The 19,281-nt window shown below is 35.7% G+C and overlaps 1 protein-coding gene across 4 annotated transcripts in view; it reads left to right on the top strand.

Annotated features, from left to right (window-relative positions):
• The window catches only part of STK39 (serine/threonine kinase 39), an 80,761-nt gene that overhangs the window by 45,729 nt on the left and 15,751 nt on the right, over nt 1-19,281 (top strand). For all 4 annotated transcript variants that reach the window (XM_039701601.1, XM_039701609.1, XM_039701594.1 and 1 more), the window contains 2 exons: nt 13,755-13,807; nt 15,270-15,338. In XM_039701601.1, the coding sequence (XP_039557535.1) occupies nt 13,755-13,807; nt 15,270-15,338 (122 nt within the window). The remainder of the gene's footprint in view (nt 1-13,754; nt 13,808-15,269; nt 15,339-19,281) is intronic.

Consider the following 19,281-nt stretch of genomic DNA (forward strand, 5'->3'; position numbering starts at 1 on the left):
CATTAAGTATTTTCTCTCTCTTTTTTTCCTTATAATGCAGAATCACAGTGAGAAGTTTTTAATGAGTTTCTTTCACACTTCAGCAGTCAGCCTCTGACAGAAATAAACCATAGCTGTATTACAAGTTGCCTACTCAAAATGTTTTTCACTGGCAAGTTTGATCAGCCACTGTGGAGAAGAGATGGGTATTTTAGAAAATGGATACAAATATGTTGTCTGACTTAAAATTTTACTTAGTCGAAATTAGTCAGATTACCTTTAGTTAAAATTAGTTTATAACTAAGGTTTGAATTGCTTAATTATGCAGTCTAGTTCTTGGATAAAACTATTTCTTCATACGAAACTTTGATAGCTTTTTATGTGTATGATAGCTTTTTTAATGTTTTTTCTTAAAAAGCTTATTACCACTCACTTTAAAACTTGCTTACATCCAGTTTGTGTTGACAGGATATCTATGTGAGGTTGTAAATTCCTAATTATTGCTATGGAGAAAAGTTAAGTGTTACTGTTTTTTATGCTAACAAAAACATGAGAAGTCTGAAATAATTAGAAAATTACAACCAGTATGTTAGAAACAAATAGCAGATTTATGCTTAACAAATAGCTTTAAAACAGTAACATCAAAAATTGTTAGTGTCCTGTTTCCACTGTTTGTAAGCAGAAAAAAAAATTATACAGAATGAGTGCCAACTTTCAAAATCTAATTTCTTCCCTTTTCTTTTCTAGTGGCAGCTGCAAAAAAAAAAGTGCATGGCTGTCAAAGGTTGTATACAAAAGAGAGGATTAATGAATTTTATTGTGGGAATAGGAAAGACTTAGAGATTATTTGGAATAATTTTAGTTGTCCAATTTGCATAACAGCCTAGTTATGCTATCAATATTCTTTTTCATCTCTCTGCTGGCAGGTAGATGAAACCATTTACAAACAGACCAATTTGTACTGCTGTGTGGATGTACCAGTGAGGTGCTTTATATTGCACCAATAATTTATTAATGCATAAATTATCATGAATCCCAGAGAGAGATTAGTGTTTTACCCAGTTATTTGCAGTGTTTGCATATTCAGAGGGCAAACATTTTAGACCTGCAAGTACAGTGAAACATCAAGAATTATGCTTTCAGTTTTCTGCACAAAGCCACGAGTGAAGGAGGACTGATCCTAGGAGACTTGAGTTTCTTACTTGCACAATGAACTTCTGTTCTTTTTAAGGATCCTCTTTAATTCATGGCTGGAAAAAATTCCCTCTCCCTACCTTCCTTAAAAACAAGTCTGTAGTAATGAGGTTAATTTCTTATATTTATGAACATATAAGTAGTTATTGGTAGAAAGGGAAAAAACAAGAATTTCTGTTTTAGGAATCAGAGAGTTTCCTTTAAACAGAAAAAAAAAACAGTCTTGAAAAGCAGATATGCTCTCGAGCCTGGCAACACTGTTAGCAGCATTGAAAAAACCAAAAATCTGATGTGTAATTTTGCAGAGTTTTGTTAATTTAACTGTCCTGCTTTTGAGGGAAGAATGCTCTGTGGTGCAGACCTCTGTCCCATGTAAGCTCTGTCTGTGTCTGGTCTCAGTGGCAGGAGGGGGGCAGAGTTATAAATCTTGGCACAGGCTTTGCTTCTGCTGGCAGCCTGAGCATGTGAGTAGGGTCAGAATGTGTGTGTGTGTGTGTTTGGGAGAAGTGCAGGGGTGTGGGCTGCTCTAAGTAACACACTTTTCTTTTGTTTGGCACTTTGTGAAGGGCTGATTTGACCGTGGGGGCTACAAGCTGCCTATATCTCTGCCCAGCAACAGATTCTGAGACAGTATTTAGAATTTCTTTATATTTACTAATTTAAAGGCAAGAGTTATTTTCTTATGGAACATTCACCAAAGCTCAGGTAGCCACTTGCTGTCTATAAGTATTGTCTTTAGCAAGGTATTTGCATTTTTTTTCCTAGCAGTATGTTCCAGAACAAGGTTAATATTACCCATAAAAATTAAAAACTGTTTTCATGAAAAAGGAATTCTGGCAGAAGAATCAATGCATTTAAGTAGTTCTTTACCTGGATGGTCAGGTTCTATTATTTTTTTCCCAGTCACAGCAGGGTTGGACTCACTAAGTAATTCAGTAGGGTGTGCTAAATTAACACCATCCTCTGTTTACTGCAAATGCCTTGTTGGGGATCAGAAACACAACTCAAAGTCTGAAATAATCTTTGAAGAATTCCATGGTACTCTTTATACAAATGGTGGTATTTAACTCCCCTACTCAAGAAAAGGGAAAACCATCAAAACTAACTGATTTATCTGTCCTTACCTTGTATTTAATACATTTCTGTTTTCATAGATTTTTCAGTGAGCTAATTTGTCAAAAAATTCTCTACTGTCAGGATTACTTCATTGGCTGGAGACAGCAATTTCCAAATTTTTTCTACCTTTTTCTGTATTGTGTCTTGGAGTACATTGCCCCAAAAGGGAAATTATCAGCAGGCTGTTTTAGGTAATTCCATGCAAAGCTCTTGAAAGGCTCTAGTATTAAATGCTTAATATGGGCCATTAGTGTTTTAAAGCTCAAATGTAGTTAAGAGACCATGCTCGAATTTTGCAGTGAGCTGAAAATACTGGTTCTGACTGGCTGGATCTGTTACCACAGTGTGCAACTCTGACCCAGCCTGAGCAATTGCCACTTGGAAATGCTGATGCATTCTTCTGTATCTTCTGTATCCTCACCCTCAAGAGGAAGTGGTATTTGAGAGTAGGGAGGAATGAAATCTGTAATCCAAATTTGTTTCCAGTAAGGCTGTGAAGACCGCGTGTCTCAGCAGCAGACCCTGGCAGGAACTCCATAAAGAGAGGCCAAGGCAATTGTCTGTGATTTAGTCCTCCAACAGGACTGTTCACAGCACCAGGGAAAGCAAGTGGGGAGGAATTACCACCCTGGATTTGAAATTTCCAATCTAACCACCAAGCTGCTGCAGTTACAGATTTAGGAAGGTCACTGTTAGAGGTTTGACTACTTGGATTAATAACAGAGATATTTCATGTTAAATTAGGAGATTTGTTAATGGTTAATAGTAAAGAATTGCAAATTATCTGAAGCAATCTCAGATGGTTAAATTAGCATCTATGACAGGAAGATAATTTATTGACAGTAATTTGGAAGGTCCCAGGACCTAATTTAATACAGTTCCTGCACACTAGATGAATTTAGCCTATGGAAGAATAAAGGGGCAAATGCAAATATTTTACTGCCAAATATTTTACTGGGATATTTCTGATATTGTGTATCTTATCTTGAATAAAGTGTAGAGAAAATGCTAAGGCAAAATTGCTTGTAATGTCACTCTATTACTTGCATGTTTGTGTGTATATATAATAGAAAAACATTTCTTCTGCTAATGTAGCTGGAAACTGTGGCATTTGATGAGTTCTGTGAACTATACCTCCTGGGGATCTGGACAGACACAAGTCCAAGGAGTAGCTGGCAGCAAGCACTGCAGCAGCAGAGTTGGTAGGACTTGAGTCAAACGTGATTTCCTGTGTGCACCGGGACACAGGCAATGGAGTATCACTCACTAGTCTGAGCACGAGCTCAAGTGCTGATCTTCCTGCTTTTATGTTGGCCTGGCTTTTTGACATCTTTCTTACAAAATTAATTACATGTAAAGTCATAAGAAAAAGGTACTTGGCTGGAGGTACCTAGTAGAGCTACTCTTGTGTTTGTTAATACCCAAGTTTGAAGCTTACATTTATAGGAATAAACCCCCAAGAACTATGAACAAGCAAATCCCAAAATCTGGTCTGGCTGGGGGCAGAATGAGTTTGATAATTAGCTTAGTACCACAAATCAATGTTCTCAATTCTCATTCTGTTTAAAATGGTTTTATATGTTTGTTTTGATATGTTAAACTAAAACTTCCATCATTTCAATCTCTTTTGTAAGAAGTGGGGCTAATGTATATCTTTTCACCCTCGTTTTTACCATTTGAGTGGCTTCTGTTATCAAGTGTATTCAATGACAAAATCCACAAACACACTCCAAGCTGTGGAATAGATTTACAACTGTAAAGTAACAGAACTTCTGTGTAGTCTGGGAATTGATCCAGTTACAAACATCATAAATAAAATTTCAAGAACAAAAACATTTGTATGATTCTTGAAATAAATGTACCTTTGATTACAGCATTAAGCTGTATTTTGTCACCACATCTAAGGGGTTTGTCCTGGGAATCTGCGAGGTGTGAGGATGTTGTTACTGAACTGAATTTTATTTTCATAGCAGGGAGATTTCATTTAAATACCCTTTATAACCGTGATTAAATTATGACTGAAATCATAAGCAGGAACCCTTGATTAAACTATTGATTTTAATCCTGCTTTTCCTTTTTACATATATTATTTCCTTCAAAGCTTGCTTCTTAAACATGGTAAATGATGTATTTCTTATTCACTACTTAAGGATGTTTTTATGCGTTGCTGTATTTTTATTGAAAATAAATTAAAAATTGAAAAATTTACTTTAATTATCACCTAGATAATCCTGTATGCAATTGCTATATCATCACTCATTTATAGAAAAATGGTATTTTTTTATCAAAACAATGAAAAATTTATAATTATTGAGTCAAGGAATCAATATATATTTTTTTTGCTTATTAAATTTAGGTTATCAAGAAGATTTGTATGTCTAAATATTGAGATGGAAAGGAATAAGCTTTTAACCTGCGCAGCTGAGATTGTAAATCATGCAGGCAATTGCATTTGGGGATGTTGATTCTACTGAAAATTTAAAATAATTAGAACTTTTTTATTCCATTCTGCCTTTTTTATGGTACTATTTGCAAAAGAAAAAAGAGGAGAAATAAAAAATAACAATGAAACCTAAATACCACCCCCAACCTTCTTTATGTTAAAGGAAACAATTGAAAACTTGAATCGATCTCAGTGTTAAAAATAATTTTATTTGTATTATTAATGGTATGTACATTACTAATGTATGTACATTGTGAACCGTAATTAGGGTTTGCATTTTGATAGCTCAAAATTCGATTCTATTTACATATTTTTCTAATACTTTTAAAAACATTTATTTTGCCTTGAGAGATCACACTCTTCCATCTCCATTCATCTGCTCTAGAGATGCCTGTGAATGTGCTGGTGTAGTACATTGGGCAGGGCTGAAATAATTTGAAATAATTTTTTGTGTGTTCCCACTTAGTGGTGTGGCTCTCCATCTTTCCACTGGGAGGGATGTTCTGCACTGTGCTGGGTCCCTGTAAAGCAGCCCCCTTTCAGTTGGTTGGTTTGTGAATTCTGATATTTTTGAGGGGAAGGCAAAATTTTAAATGAACTTGATTTTATTTATTTTGTTTTGCCTCACAATTGTCATTGCTGTAGTGGTGCAAGTGAATGGCCACAAGAGGTGCACTGGGACACAGGTGTGACAAAAATGGGAGCAGACTTTGCTGGTGAAGCTGATTTACTGTAAAGAGAAAGTTTGGTGGGATAAACAGATGAAACCTTTGAAGATTTTAAAACAAAGCTTAGACTTTTTTTCCATGCTTCCCACTCTTTTTGATAAGCTAGTCAGGATGCATGACTTTTAGATGGATAATATACAGATTGTAATTTTTGTGGTGGTCAGGAGTCTTTCTGGTTTGCCTAAAAGTCTCCTTTTGTTTTACAGTAATATACTGACAGGTGATCAGCACTGTAAAACCCTGAGCCAGCAGGACTGAAAGGATGCAGACTTTCAGGGAGTTTTTGATTCAACTTGTTTAAAACTTTCTTTGATTTGGATAAAGTCAAAAGTTTCTCTGTGCTTTCCCCTTGAAGCCTGTTTTGTGCACTGGGAAATTACAAGGTTCTATTAAAAAATCTCCATATACCTGTAGAACTTGTTGTAAATCTTGTGTCTTGATTTCATAAATAAAATCACTTTTCTAGAGCTCTATTCTGAAACACCCCCAGCCTCCTGGCAGTGATTGGCCTTTCACGCTTTCTGATTTAAGGAACTGACATTTGGCTTCGAGCATTGTGGCTGGTTTTCAGCGCTGTACTTGAAGAATTTGTCACTGGAATAACAGGTTATAATCCCTCTTCTTGTGCACCAGGCATGCAGAAGCATACAAAGCAAGGCTTTGTTTGCTTAATCTCTAAGTTCCACTGGTATTTCTTATCAGTCAGGCAGATGATGTATCACTTCAGTCATGCAGATAATACAGGTTTCCTTAAAGTGTGCACTGATCAATAATATTTGGTATCAAAACATAAAGAGATACACTCAGAGTGGATAAGTCAATTACCAGGCAAATCCAGAAAGGGAGCTATAACCACAATGTGCTGTAATGTTTAACAAAGTGATCAAATTATGTGCATGTTGTCCTCTGTGTTATTGAAATGCTCTCTGAATACTTCCAGGTGATTGTTTTTTTTACATAAAGAGATACACTCAGAGTGGATAAGTCAAATTACAGGCAAATCCAGAAAGGGAGCTATAACCACAATGTGCTGTAATATTGTACAAAGTGATCAAATTATGTGCATGTTGTCCTCTGTGTTATTGAAATGCTCTCTGAATACTTCCAGGTGATTGTTTTTTTTAACATTACTGATGTTCTCTGTACTTAATTCCAGTTCCTTCTAGGAAAAAATCTGTTTTAGATCACTTCTGGTTTTCACCAAGCATTAAGGTTTTACCACATTAATAATTTCTAAGTATAATTATGTATGCCTTTCTTGTATTTCAAGTACTTGTTAGAAACTGATGCTTTTCAGAAGTTAAATCTTTACCACTGCTCTTAAAAAAAACAACTTCTGTGCTACTTCAGAATAATTTCAGAGGAAAAAACTTATGATCAATATTGCCATCTCTGCTGCAAAAAAAACTGATAGCTTTTTGCCAAAGTTATTCCCACTGCTGATGTATAAGAGCAGGTAGGAAGTGTGAATTTCAAAAAAGATGATGCAAGTGAATACTGCTTTTCACTGCCTGTGCAGTGAAATGAGTCACTGATAACTGAGGCAAAAAATATTGTTTCAGAATTTGCTGCTTAACTTAGCTGGAAATGAACATAGCAAGTCAAAAAATTGAAGGGCTTTTAATGTTCTTCTGATTTAGCTTCTGGCATCAGCAACTGCAGAAAGAGAGAAGCAGCATATTTGGATATGTTTAAAATGTCTCTAGTTCTAACAACATATTTGGATATAGATATGTTTAAAATGTCTCTAGTTCTAACACTTCTTTGTCATAATATGTAGACTTGGGGCTGTAAACCAGTGGATTGAGAGAAAGGACTTAATGTATATATGTCACTTCTAAATAGTATCAGTTTTCTTGTGTTTCTTCTGTCACACATTTTCTAAGTCTCACTATCATATCGCATTCATTTCTACTAGATGGAAAGCACTCTAGTTTCTTTTGAGTCTTAAGCAATTTAGACATACCAGCTATGTATAGAAGCCTTGTAAGGACCCCTCCTGAGAGAGGAGCTATTAGCTGCCCTGGAGCTTGGACAGTGTTCCCAGCTGATCTGATTGGGACCATAACAATTCCCTTGTTGGCTGATTTTTTAATGTGCACTTGCCTTTTCTGTCTGGTAAGTGGTATAGAGACAGTAAATCTTTTAATAGGTAACTGCTGCTGTCTCATTCCAACAGCTTAACAGCCAAATGACAGCGTTTCACTTTGGCATTGGCTGTTCACTTTTGAAAGCATCATTTGGGTGTGTTTTGTGGTTTGTGTTGCTGCTACCTCTTGATGTGTACTGATTAACAAGTGAGGGGTCTGCTCTTCACCCAAGATCATGTGATGATTAAATAGTAGTGGCATTTTTTTGTGTATTAGACTGTTGAGTCCTATAACTTGATTGTGAAACATCATAAACTAAATGTATTTCCTTCTTCCAGCAATATCTATAGAGGGAGCTAAGTTATAAAATCATAGAGTTTTTCCAGAACCACCGAGGTAAATGGTAAGATTTTGATGAACTTAAAATAATTATTTGGGACCACATTTTATTAATAGAGAGATTTTAGTCCCATTCTTCTTGGTGGGAATCTGGAAGCAGAAGAGAATTCAAGCATCTCTTTTGCTCTTACCAAAAGTTAGCAGCAATGCCTTTTGGTTTAATTTAGAATTGACCTGAAGTAATTAAAAGTAAGTAGAGCAGAGCCATCTCTGCAGTGCTGAACAGGCATGATCTGCTCTTGATAGGATGGTAATTTGTAATGGAGGAGCCTGGGTATTGATTAGTAAATGACAGCTGAGCATGAAAGGGTTAGAAATAAAGAGGTTTACACAAGCATGTGGTGAATCCTCAGGAGGCTAATGCTTCTTTACAAATGCTCTGTTCTGTTGTGTTTATATGATCCCACAGGAGCCTTTGAGTTCTGATTCACAAAATTACATTAATAAATATAAATTCCTCTTATTCCTGCTTTGGTTCATCTGTGTGCATATTATCCTGACTTCAGAAATCAAGAAAGTGGGGGCAGGAGGAGGAAAAAAGTAAACTGTGATTTCTGTTTAGGTAGGAGATTCTCACTTGCTCTACCCTAGATTAATAACTAAATTCCACAGCTGAAGCATAAAAAAGTTGTAAGGCAGAGAACATAAATGTGTAGAAGATTGAGACCTGGCTAATCCTCAAATATGGCATGAATGAATATGTTTACTTGTTTATTCCAAGATTTTATTCCCTCATCCTCTTTATAATATTGAAAGTAAAGTGACAGTTTGTATTTCACTGTTGTGTATATATTAACTATGTTCTGTAAATAAAGTTGAGATAAAGTTTTAATTAATCAAAACTGAGATAATAAACAGGTACTGCAGATCATCAGTACAGGTATTTAATACTTAAAATTCTGCTTTTAATAAAAAAATACAATGAAATAAGTGCAGTGAAATAAGCTGGCAGTGTGAAAACAAGGCTACGTAGGCTACGTGGGGGAACTGTATTTATCCTGGGCTTTCTGCCTTAAGCAGGTGAAAGAGAAAAATGGGTGACACTTTATTGAGAAAAGGCAGATGACCTTTTGAAATCTGAGTGACATTTGGTGAGGCCAAACATTTGTCTCTCCAGCATTTTTTCCAGCAAGAAAAATAATGCAAGTAAAATTTCTTTTAAACAAACCTGCGAACCCCACTCTTCTGTACTTTTCCCTCCTCAATTATATTTCTTGCATTGTATGCACCAAGATCTTGCCCCAGAGATGTAGAATGAAAATTGGATGAGTACAGCTCTAGGATGTAAAACCCACCTATCACTCTGATTAGTCCACTTCATTTTGATGTGAACTTCTGCTTTCTCTGCAGTCTAAATGAGCAAGTCATTTGAATTCTTCTGTGGTTTTAATTACAGCAACACTGCAGTGAGGTAGTACAAATGCCAAACTGCTCGCCCTTGCTTCTTAGGCTATGCTGTCTTGTTTTTTCCATTCTAACTTTGCTTCCATGGTAGTTTCAATGCAGTTCAAATTTTAGATGGTAGGAACACCTGCGGGACTGAAATTTTGTACAAGTGAGATAATTGTTGTTGGTTTTTTTTGTTTGTTTGTTTGTTTTAAGCATGTGTTTTTTCTTAAAGCACACTGGCTTGGCCAGTGTCATTAGTCCCTGGTGGTGGAGGAGCTTCTGTCCTGGTGGGAATAGGGCTTATTAGGAATATGAGGAGGGAAAAATCTGACTGGTGGAGGGTGCCATGTGGCACCATTGTTATGGTGCTTTTCATAATAAAGTTTCTACAGTTTTGGTTAAAGGTGAGCTTATTTCTGGTTCTAGAAAAGAATACACATTCTGCATTCTGCTGTTGTCTCTTCCAGCCATGAGTCAGCTGTGGTGGTTGCCATTCTGTCAGTACCTGCATTCTTGGACACTTAGCTCCCTACATCAGTCTTTGGAAACCACGTGTGATGATTGAGTAGCTGAATTCTGAAAATTACGCAAGCAGTGCAGAGACAGAATGTGGATGTTCTTACACACCTGCACACACACTTCTTTTGGTTTACCTTGTCTGAGAAATTTGTTTCTTACATTGGGAAGGAAGAATATACAGTTATTTAGCTATGGTAGGATGCATCTCATCCAGGAACACAGACTCTCCCTGAATGCTGTATGGGAGATGCTGAAGCTTGTGTGAAATAGAAGCTGATGTTTTTTATAACCCTGCATAAGAAATGATGGATAAATTTGTGAGGGTAAAAAAGGTGGCAAAATTGAAAGTAAATCTACTGCTTGATACATAACCAAAGCATTCCAGCATGTTTTAGTCCTAAAGTTTAATTCCAAGGCATCTCATTTTCTTGAATTGCAGACATTCTGCTTTGAATGACAGACATTCTGCTTTTAAGGACAAAAGAAATAATGACATTTAATGTCTCTAATTTAAAGTTGTATCATTACACAAGCAATTTTCTGTTTTAATTCAACAACACACATCTTTTGTCAATCATGTGGAACAGAGATAATTGACTGTAGCAGGAATCATGCTATCATTAGTAATTATTTGAAGACTTTTGTCTTTAAATGCAAATGCTTGAAATCTCTCTCATGTCTTATGATTTTGTCAGTAGAACCATGTCAATCTGAATAGTTACATAATTTGTTTATTCTCTAATCCTGATTTTGGTCAATATTAGCATTGTTTTGCAAATACTTCCTTCAAAACAGAATATCTTTCTTTTATATCCTAATGACAGGATTGCCAAAGTTTGTAGGTGAGGGGCTAAGTGGGTGGCCTTTGTGCTTTTTCTGCTTCCTTGAGGAAGCATTATTCCCTTGAAAATCAGATTTTGCAATCTTGGTGTGCACATCAGGTGATTCTGATGAAAACAAAAAAACAGTGAAGAATTGCAGAACATGCTTTCACAAAATGGGAAGTTTTAGATTCTGAAATTACTTTGCTGGTAAGATGGCTGCCAAAATGTCTTAGCATGGCATGCTTTGGTATCACCGTTATTCAAAACATTTGGAATTCTTCCTGTTGGAGGTGAGTGCATAATGAAAATCAAATTGAAGTGAATAAAAATGCACAAAGTACTTAAAATGTACTACTTTTAAAAAAGAGATGAGGGATGGGCTGGTTATATCCATGATAATCAAGGTATATTAGTCTGTAATGGCACAGAGCTAGAAGCACATAAGAGGTATTATAAGAGATGGTATAAAGGTCTGAGTCGGCATTTTAAAACAGAAATAACTTTTTCAAAAATGCATTTGAGAAAATAGGAACCATTAAGAAATGATGAAGAAGATAAAATTATTAATCACAAAGATACTAAGTGCCTTTTTTCCAATCCTATTTCTATATAGCAGAAATCAAGTCTGTATGCTGCTGCATGATAAGAGTGTAATGGATGTAAGAAAAAAAGGAAGAAATGAAACGCTGCTTGGAAACTCTGCCTACAAATAAATCAACAAATCCAAACTGTTTTCACCAAGGGAACTAGCAAACTAATTTGCACTTACAGTGACATTAACTAGAACCAGAGAAGTGTCTAAAGGCTGGAAAAGAGCATGAGGAGCTTTTAGGGGAGAACTCAAGTGCATCTGCTATTTGGTGGATTATATATTGGGATACATAATTTATGGAAATCAATAAATGTCTGGCAGGTAATGGAACAATAAGCAAAAGCACTTACAGGCTTCTAGCAAATTAATCTTGCCAAACTTTCATTGTTTTTCTTTCCTGAATAGTTGTATATCATTATAGAGAAAGCAGCAGTGTCCTAAGTTCAAAATAGTTCAGAGTGAAATAATTCTCAATAGCAAAGTTGGATTGCTGAATACATATCAACCTTCTCTGAATTTTCACCTTGATTAAAATAAACTGATTTGACTCCTTAACTTTTTATTTGGGATATTTTGGAATTTGGAAAGAAAATAACATAAAAGCCATGTTCATCCTGCGTGAGGAAAGAGTGTATAGGAGCAGCTCATCTTTCACACAGCTGTGAAAGGCTGGCAATTTTCATGAGCTCATAATTACTTGGTGCCTTGTTATATGGTAGGTGTTCTGCTTTTGGGAGGTCTGTGGAAAGATATAATCAGAGAACCTAATGTATTAGGTTTCTTGGTCATAGAATCAAAATGGTTTGGCTTAGAAGGGACCTTAAAGGTCATCTAGTTCTTACCTCCTGGTTTAGCTCTGCAAAGGTGCAAAAGTCTTTATTCACTTGTTTTTTTTCTTCTGAAGTGTGCAGGAAATGAGGATTTGAGTTACATCACACATTCAGTCAAAACATTTCTTATTTAAGAATAATGTTACATTTCTGTGCATTTTCCTTTTATTGGAAAGTGGTTTTTGTCAAAAGGGAACTTGGAGATAGGGTTTAAGTTGATGTTTTTTATATTATTTTGTTGTTGTTGTTGTTTGTTTTAACAGAAAGCCATCCCCTTTTTTCTAGGAGGGAGAGAAAGAAGTTGGTAATGAAGCTGGCTAGCTTCATTATCTGAAGCTTTGTGTTAGTGATCTTAAACTCCTATAGTTCTTTATTTAGAGTAGAATTTTGGGAACTCGAAACTCCTTCAGCTTTGAAGCATTTAGTGGATTCAGTAAATGAGTACTTTTCATTTTAAGCACTGCATGTGGCATACTCATTTTTCAGGGTTTGCTATCTTGCTGTTGTGTGTGTTGCCAATCATTCTGGGTTTTGTGTTTCTGCATTTTGCTGTTTTTGGCTCTGTAATATTCTTAGAAGTATTTAGCAAGCAGTAATAGATGTAAGTCACAGCTGAATATGCCTGCCTGTTGGATTCAGTTTTCCCCCAGCAAGACTTCATGGCTTGGTATGCTGAAATAGGAGCTTGCATACAGTTTCCTTGCTGAGGAGAAGAATAATGAACTGCAAAACACATTCTGTTGCTATTAGCATTTCAAGTGGATTGAGCTATTCATTAGAAAAAGAGCGGGCTACAGCAATTAGGTTCCTCCCTGTGCTCAGTTGACTTGTCATTTCCAAAAATGAGATGGACGTCTGTTTTGCAGAGGCTGATGTTTTGTTGATGGAAGAAAGTATTAACTAAACCTGAAGCTGTAAACATGCATGGAAGAGAGCATGTATGGCATGGGGCACAGTATAAGGCTGCAAAGAAATTCTTTAAAATTGCTGTTAATTCCCTTAAGACTGTGTCACACACTGAACTGGTTAAAACACTCTGTGGCAAGCAGGAAGACAAGAAACATTGGGATTTAACATTTTACTGCTCATTTTGTATATAGGTGGAACCTCACTGCTGAGACAAGGATGGTCAGTGAAAGAATTTACTCATTTGGAGTAAAGAATTTACCCTTTATAAACAGTGTGCATCACCTCTACTTCTCAGCATGTACCATTTGCTGGATACTTTGTCTCTTAAACATCTTTGTATAAATGTGACCTCAAATGGGGAGCTTTAAGTCCAAGTGAATCTTCTGTTGTCCTTGGAGGATAAGGTATCCAACTCCAACTGTGTTTAACTATTAGAGTCAGTATGGCAGAATGTCTTTTGAAGATGAAAAGGAAAGTATTTATCAGAGGACTTTATTTTATCTTTTATGGTACTGAATGCATTTTCAACTTAAGCATATTTTTTTGCTAGTTTTCCCAAAATACTGCCATGAAAATGCAGTGGAGTATTTCCAGTCTAGGTGCTTTGTGACAGCAGTATTTTCAAGGAAGCACATGCAACAAAAATGTGGTTGTCAATGCCAGAGGTATTCTTTGGGTGTAGGAACTGAATAGTTGTTCTGTTCTTCATTACATTTTAATGTATGCACTGACTGTTTTTCAGGAACTCCAGGAAAGAACTTAATGACATACGGTTTGAGTTTACTCCAGGCAGAGGTAAGGCTCCTGCAACTGAATTATTCTCTTACTGCTTAAAAAGGCATTTCAGAAATGGATTACTGCTTATGCTTAATGCAGACTGGCTCTCTGGAATGTTTCCTACTGTGCAGAGCTTTATATTGAACCTCAGTGGAGTAAGAATTGTAAATGTATGTAAATTCTAGTCGCAAGGTTGCATAATATATATATTAGAAAACTTTATTCACAGTATACTTTTATCAATTTCATGTCTTATTGAAATGATCTATATGGTATATAAGAACTTGCCTAGCAATATTTTCATTTTCACATTTGGAAATAGAATATAGTAGCTATAAAAGTGTATGTGGTGATGGTAGTAATACTTAAGTTTCTTTCCCTTTTATAATAAAAGACGGTCTATTAACGAGTAAAAAGTGCACACCATTTTTCAAATGCTGTCTTCAGCTGAAAGTTTAGCTGTATCTCTAGCTTTGGTATTATCACCAGAAAGAAATTCTGCTATTGAAACTTTAAACTCTACTGCATGCTTATAGAACTCTAGGCTTTCCAGTGCTGATAGCTGTAAGGACTTGTACAGTTGCCTTTGTTTAAAAAAAAATCAGGTATTACTGGGATGAAATGCACAGAAGGCTAATATTTTGAGTAAGAAGGTATCATCCTTGTAAAACTGCAACCCTTTGAACTATGAACCTATTTTATATTCCTTAGAAGTCAGTATTCACTTTATTTAGAGAAACCTTCAAAGAGCTTTCACCTAAAATTAAATCCAGGTTGGAAGAGGTGTCTCTTTCACAGTAAGTGCTGGGGTCAGATTACAGCTGAGATTTATTTGGAATTTAGGCTTGTTCCTGCTGTTCCTGCCTACTTACATCTAAGCCTTCTAAGGTCTTCATCCAGGGCAAGTACTAGTCACAGGGACTTAGGAATCACCCACGCAGGTACAGCAGTTAATAGGAAATCCATCCAAGCTTTGAATTTCCTGAGTCACAATATTTAAAAGCTATTTAAAACCTAGATCTCAAAATAATGACTGTTCATGTACGTCCTTTACACCACTTGCAACAAGCCAGAAGGCCTACTCAATCATGTCTCTGTCTAGATATGCAGAACAATGGAGGGCATAAAGAAAACAGTGAAAACCACACTAAAGCACAGTTTATTTTCTTGGTTGTGAAGATACTGAACTTGCAAAATGTGTACGAGGATGTAGTTAGTTAAGAGAGCAGTGCTGGTGGCCAGGAAAGGTCTGTAGGGGCTTTGCAATGAGTCAAGTCGTTACCTTATGTGATTTGCTGTGCTGAGGCTGGTAAGATAATTATCTTTTTTTTCTCCTAATTAAAGATAATTTTGAATTCAATCCTGCCTCCATGGGTGTTTTGGAACTAAAATATATTTTTTTGTTGAAGTGCATTGGATGACTGATATTTTTTGTTGTTTTTGTGGACTCTTACACTTATTCCTTTCACCTTTTGGACAGACACAGCAGATGGCGTTTCTCAGGAGCTCTTCTCTGCAGGCCTGGTTGATGGCCATGATGTAGTTATAGGTAAATTACATTTTTGTTTGTAATTATGCTCTTGTGACAAGTTTGTGTTAATGGATGTGAAAAAATGTTTTCTCTGATGCTGGTTTTCAGAAAATCTTTTTTGTCCTAATTTTGCTTTCATGTATGCATATTTCAATCAACAAGGCGATTTTGATACCAGTCCAAGAATTGCTTTTGGAAGTCAGAACTCTTCAGTGGTTTGAGAGGGGTGATATAATATAGTTCTCCTGAAGGATTATTGACAATTCTATGATTGAGCATTTTTGTGATAACTTTATTTTTTGTGTAACAATAAAATGATTTGTCAGTAGGATATTGCAGAGTGTGCTTTGGCAACTCTGAAGTTAGTAAGTCTTCTGTTTGGGTTCATAGAAGGAGGTGTAAGACAGTGTTCAGGACTATGAAAATTGCATCTAGTGATGTTATTTCTGTGGTTAAAAAAAAAAAAAGAAAAAAGGTAATCAGAAATGTTTTCTGGTGCCTGAGAGATGCTTCTCTGTTTTTCTGTTCCAGGCTTGGTAATGTTTAATTTTTTTTTCTTTTACTTGAGTTTCAGTGCTTCATAAAGATGATTAATTTGGAAGTGCTTATTTCTCTGCATCTTCTTCCTTTCTTCTGGACGCTCAAGACCAGTAGATGTATAGTCACCAGAATCAGAGGGAATGGTATATGCTAGATGAGGGAGAACTGAATTGAGGGATACAACCAAGTCAATTTTTGTGTTGTGGTCAATAAAATTCTTATCAGTAGGTTAAGATTTCCTTACCAAACTCCTCAGTGGTATGGAGAGTGTTTTACAGCTCCAGAAGTTCATTACTTGCCTGGAAGATTATCTAAAATACATTCTCACTGCATTTGTAGTTAAACTCCTTCTGAGAGAAACCAGTACTTCAGTACTTTTTGCTTTTTGATGATCAGAATACCAATTAATTCTAGCTGATCTAAGAACTAAAATTCTTATCTGATCTTTTACCTTTATTTCTGAAGAAAAAGTATTTTAGGGAGGCTTGCAGATGATCCAAGCTTTAGGTACTTTTAAAGTCACTTCTACTGCATGGTTATTTTAAGGGAAGAGGAGTTGCTTGGCCTTGGTTTGTTGTCATTTAAACATCCAGTATGAAAAATGTCATTACCATAGTACTGATAATATTTCTGGCAGAATTTTCATTTAAAAAATAAGACTTTTTTTTTTTTCTTTTTCAAAAGAATTGTTATTTGACTGCCTGGGCAGTCAGGTCTGACTGGCAGCTGGTGATGCTGTAGTGCAAAGCCTGCTGGGAACTAGTGAGAAATCTTTTCCCTTCTTCATTTTCCCTTTGCTGCAAAATTCTCTCTCAATGCAAAGTGCCAGTACTTCTGTAAAAATGGCAGCATGAATGGAATTTGTTATCACCTAGCAAGGTGGGGGAAATGCAAATGAAAATAGATGTCCATCATGTGATAAATTCCCATCCCATAGTGGTATCATTTTGGTCCTTGAAGAAGCACAAATATTTAAACAAGATTTGCCCTATCAGGCTTGGTTAGAGGCACTGTCTAGTTAGTGATAAAAGTTTACTTCTTGCTTAGTCCCTGTTTTGAATTATATCAGACTTTGATTTTTAGGATCATGATGGTTTCTCTGTACTTTCATGTTTTATCTTTTATTGTGGTACTAAAAAAATCTAAGGAAATAAAATTTCTTGTATGTAATGGAATGAATCAACTTGTATTTAATGTCAGTAATTTATTTTTAGTTAATATTAATCTTTATTTAGTTTATATGGTGGGTTTTTTATGATGTAACTTACCTCAAGCTCCACAGGTACAAATTCTTGAGTGAATTTGTGTTATAATCTTGTGTCTGCTTCACCTGTGAAGTTTTCAGATATGTTTGGACATTGTTACCTTCCTAGAAAATTATTTCAGATTTCATATTTTATTGAGGGAAGATTTCTGCAAAATGTGATTTTGATTTTAATTAAGTAAAAAATTAAATTTGCACTTTCTTAGAATATTTCACTGTAACAGTACAATCTTAAGAAGTGCTTTAGTTTAAAGCCAGAGGTCATATGAGAGAGCAGATGGTGCTTAAAATGTAAATCTGCTTACAAAATTAATTTTCTGTGTGAAATTATGTTAGCACCTCATTCACTCAAAAGGTTTAAAATCTTCCTATATAGGAAGAAGGGAATAGTATAGAAAAGCAGGGTTAACCTTCTTCACCAGAAGAACTGATTCCATTATTTTCCAGATTGAAAGCAGGTGATAAATTACCTTTCATTTTTTAGCTGAAGCAGGCAGAAATTCAGCCTCTGTAACCTGAATGAAAACAAGATTCTGAGATAGTCTCATGAAAGTTGTTCCTGTAGATTCTTTTCATGGATGTTAAAACAAGTAGACTTGGACAAAAGAGGAAGGTGAAAATACCTGTTTTTATGTTGAACTCAACAATTTGTTGGCATAATGGCCGATCTCCTAAAAGGGCATTTAAATAGGAGTCAGCGGATGCTGTGGAAGTATGGCCATGGCACGTGTGAGCTGAAGCTGTTAGTGTATAGAATTTAAAAACATCAACAAGCTTCACCTTTTGAGTCTTGCTGGATTTGCTTCACTTAACACAGGCTTCCCAGGAAGATTTCCTTTCTGATGTACATGAAGGTCAGCTACCTGTTCTGCAGAAAAGGAGAAATCACATGGCTCTGATTGGTTTCTTTTCCTTTAGCATTGTTTCACAGAAGGTCCCTAGATCATGGGAATCAGCACAGAGATTTGTTCAAAAGCAGATTAGAGTTTGTGTTTGCAGAAGAGAATGAGCCTTGGAGCCAGTGATATCTTGCTGATGAGGGATTTTTATGCAGTGCTGAAATAGATATCAGGTAAATCAGATCTGGAATATTTTCAAAATTTCTTTTGTGATAATGTGTCTCTGTAGGTAATACACGTATATTAGCTGGTAAATGTTCATCAGATAATGCTTCATTATATTTTTGATACCATAAGGAAAACTCAAATCATATCAACAGTCGATTCTGTTAAAAATCACATAGTTGCAGTCCTACTCCACTGGTATATACAATGTGCATTTAATTAAAATGAAGCCTTAGACTACAGTTAATTTTCTGGAGTCCTTGCTTAAATTTCAGAACCTGAAGGTGTATTTGTAATTACTAAATTGCAGTACATACATAACAACCACCTCCTTCCCTTCCTGAATACTGCTTAATAAAAGAACTGTCAACTGTTGGCAATACTGCCAACAAGAACTGTCCAGTTGCCTTCTACTCTATTAATGTACCTTTTAAACGATGTTTTTGTCAAAAAAGTATCTCTCATTATGTTGAGCATCATGGAAGGATACACCTTCACTTTTAAATACATGTGACATAAACTACTGCTGAAAGTCTTTGTTGGAGATGTTGGAGATATCCACTTAGTAAGCAGAAGAAAAGCTTCTCGTCAGTTAAAAATAAAGCTTCCTGCTGAAAGGCCTAATGTGTTTAGAAGAACCAGCTGAAAACCCAACAGATGCTATTTTGTAATAAGGTCATATATTGAAAGTAGCAAGCTTTTTCATCAATATCTTGAATATTTTCTTATAAGTGTGAATACAATAGGTACCAGAATAGTTTGGTACAATTACTTTGTAAGTAAACAGAACTTAAATTAGCATCTACATTTATAAAGAAAGCCCACCATGGCTGTGGATAGGTTAATGACCATGAGTTCAGAGAACATGTATCAAACCAAACCCAGAATAACATTATTTCATGTTGCTAAACAGTAAGTAATATATATAACATAGTGTAGCAATAATATATAGTTACTAATTACTCACAGTAGTACAGCATTTGAAATTGAAACAGCTGACTGTCTTACAATGTGATATCTGCTGATGCTGAAGGTACTTTGATTCTAAAATGGAACGATGAAAAAGCACCAGCCCAGTTTGTTAGTACAGTTA

Source organism: Passer montanus, unplaced genomic scaffold, assembly GCF_014805655.1.
Source record: "Passer montanus isolate IOZ18808 unplaced genomic scaffold, ASM1480565v1 scaffold1, whole genome shotgun sequence".
NCBI classification, from domain to species: domain Eukaryota; kingdom Metazoa; phylum Chordata; class Aves; order Passeriformes; family Passeridae; genus Passer; species Passer montanus.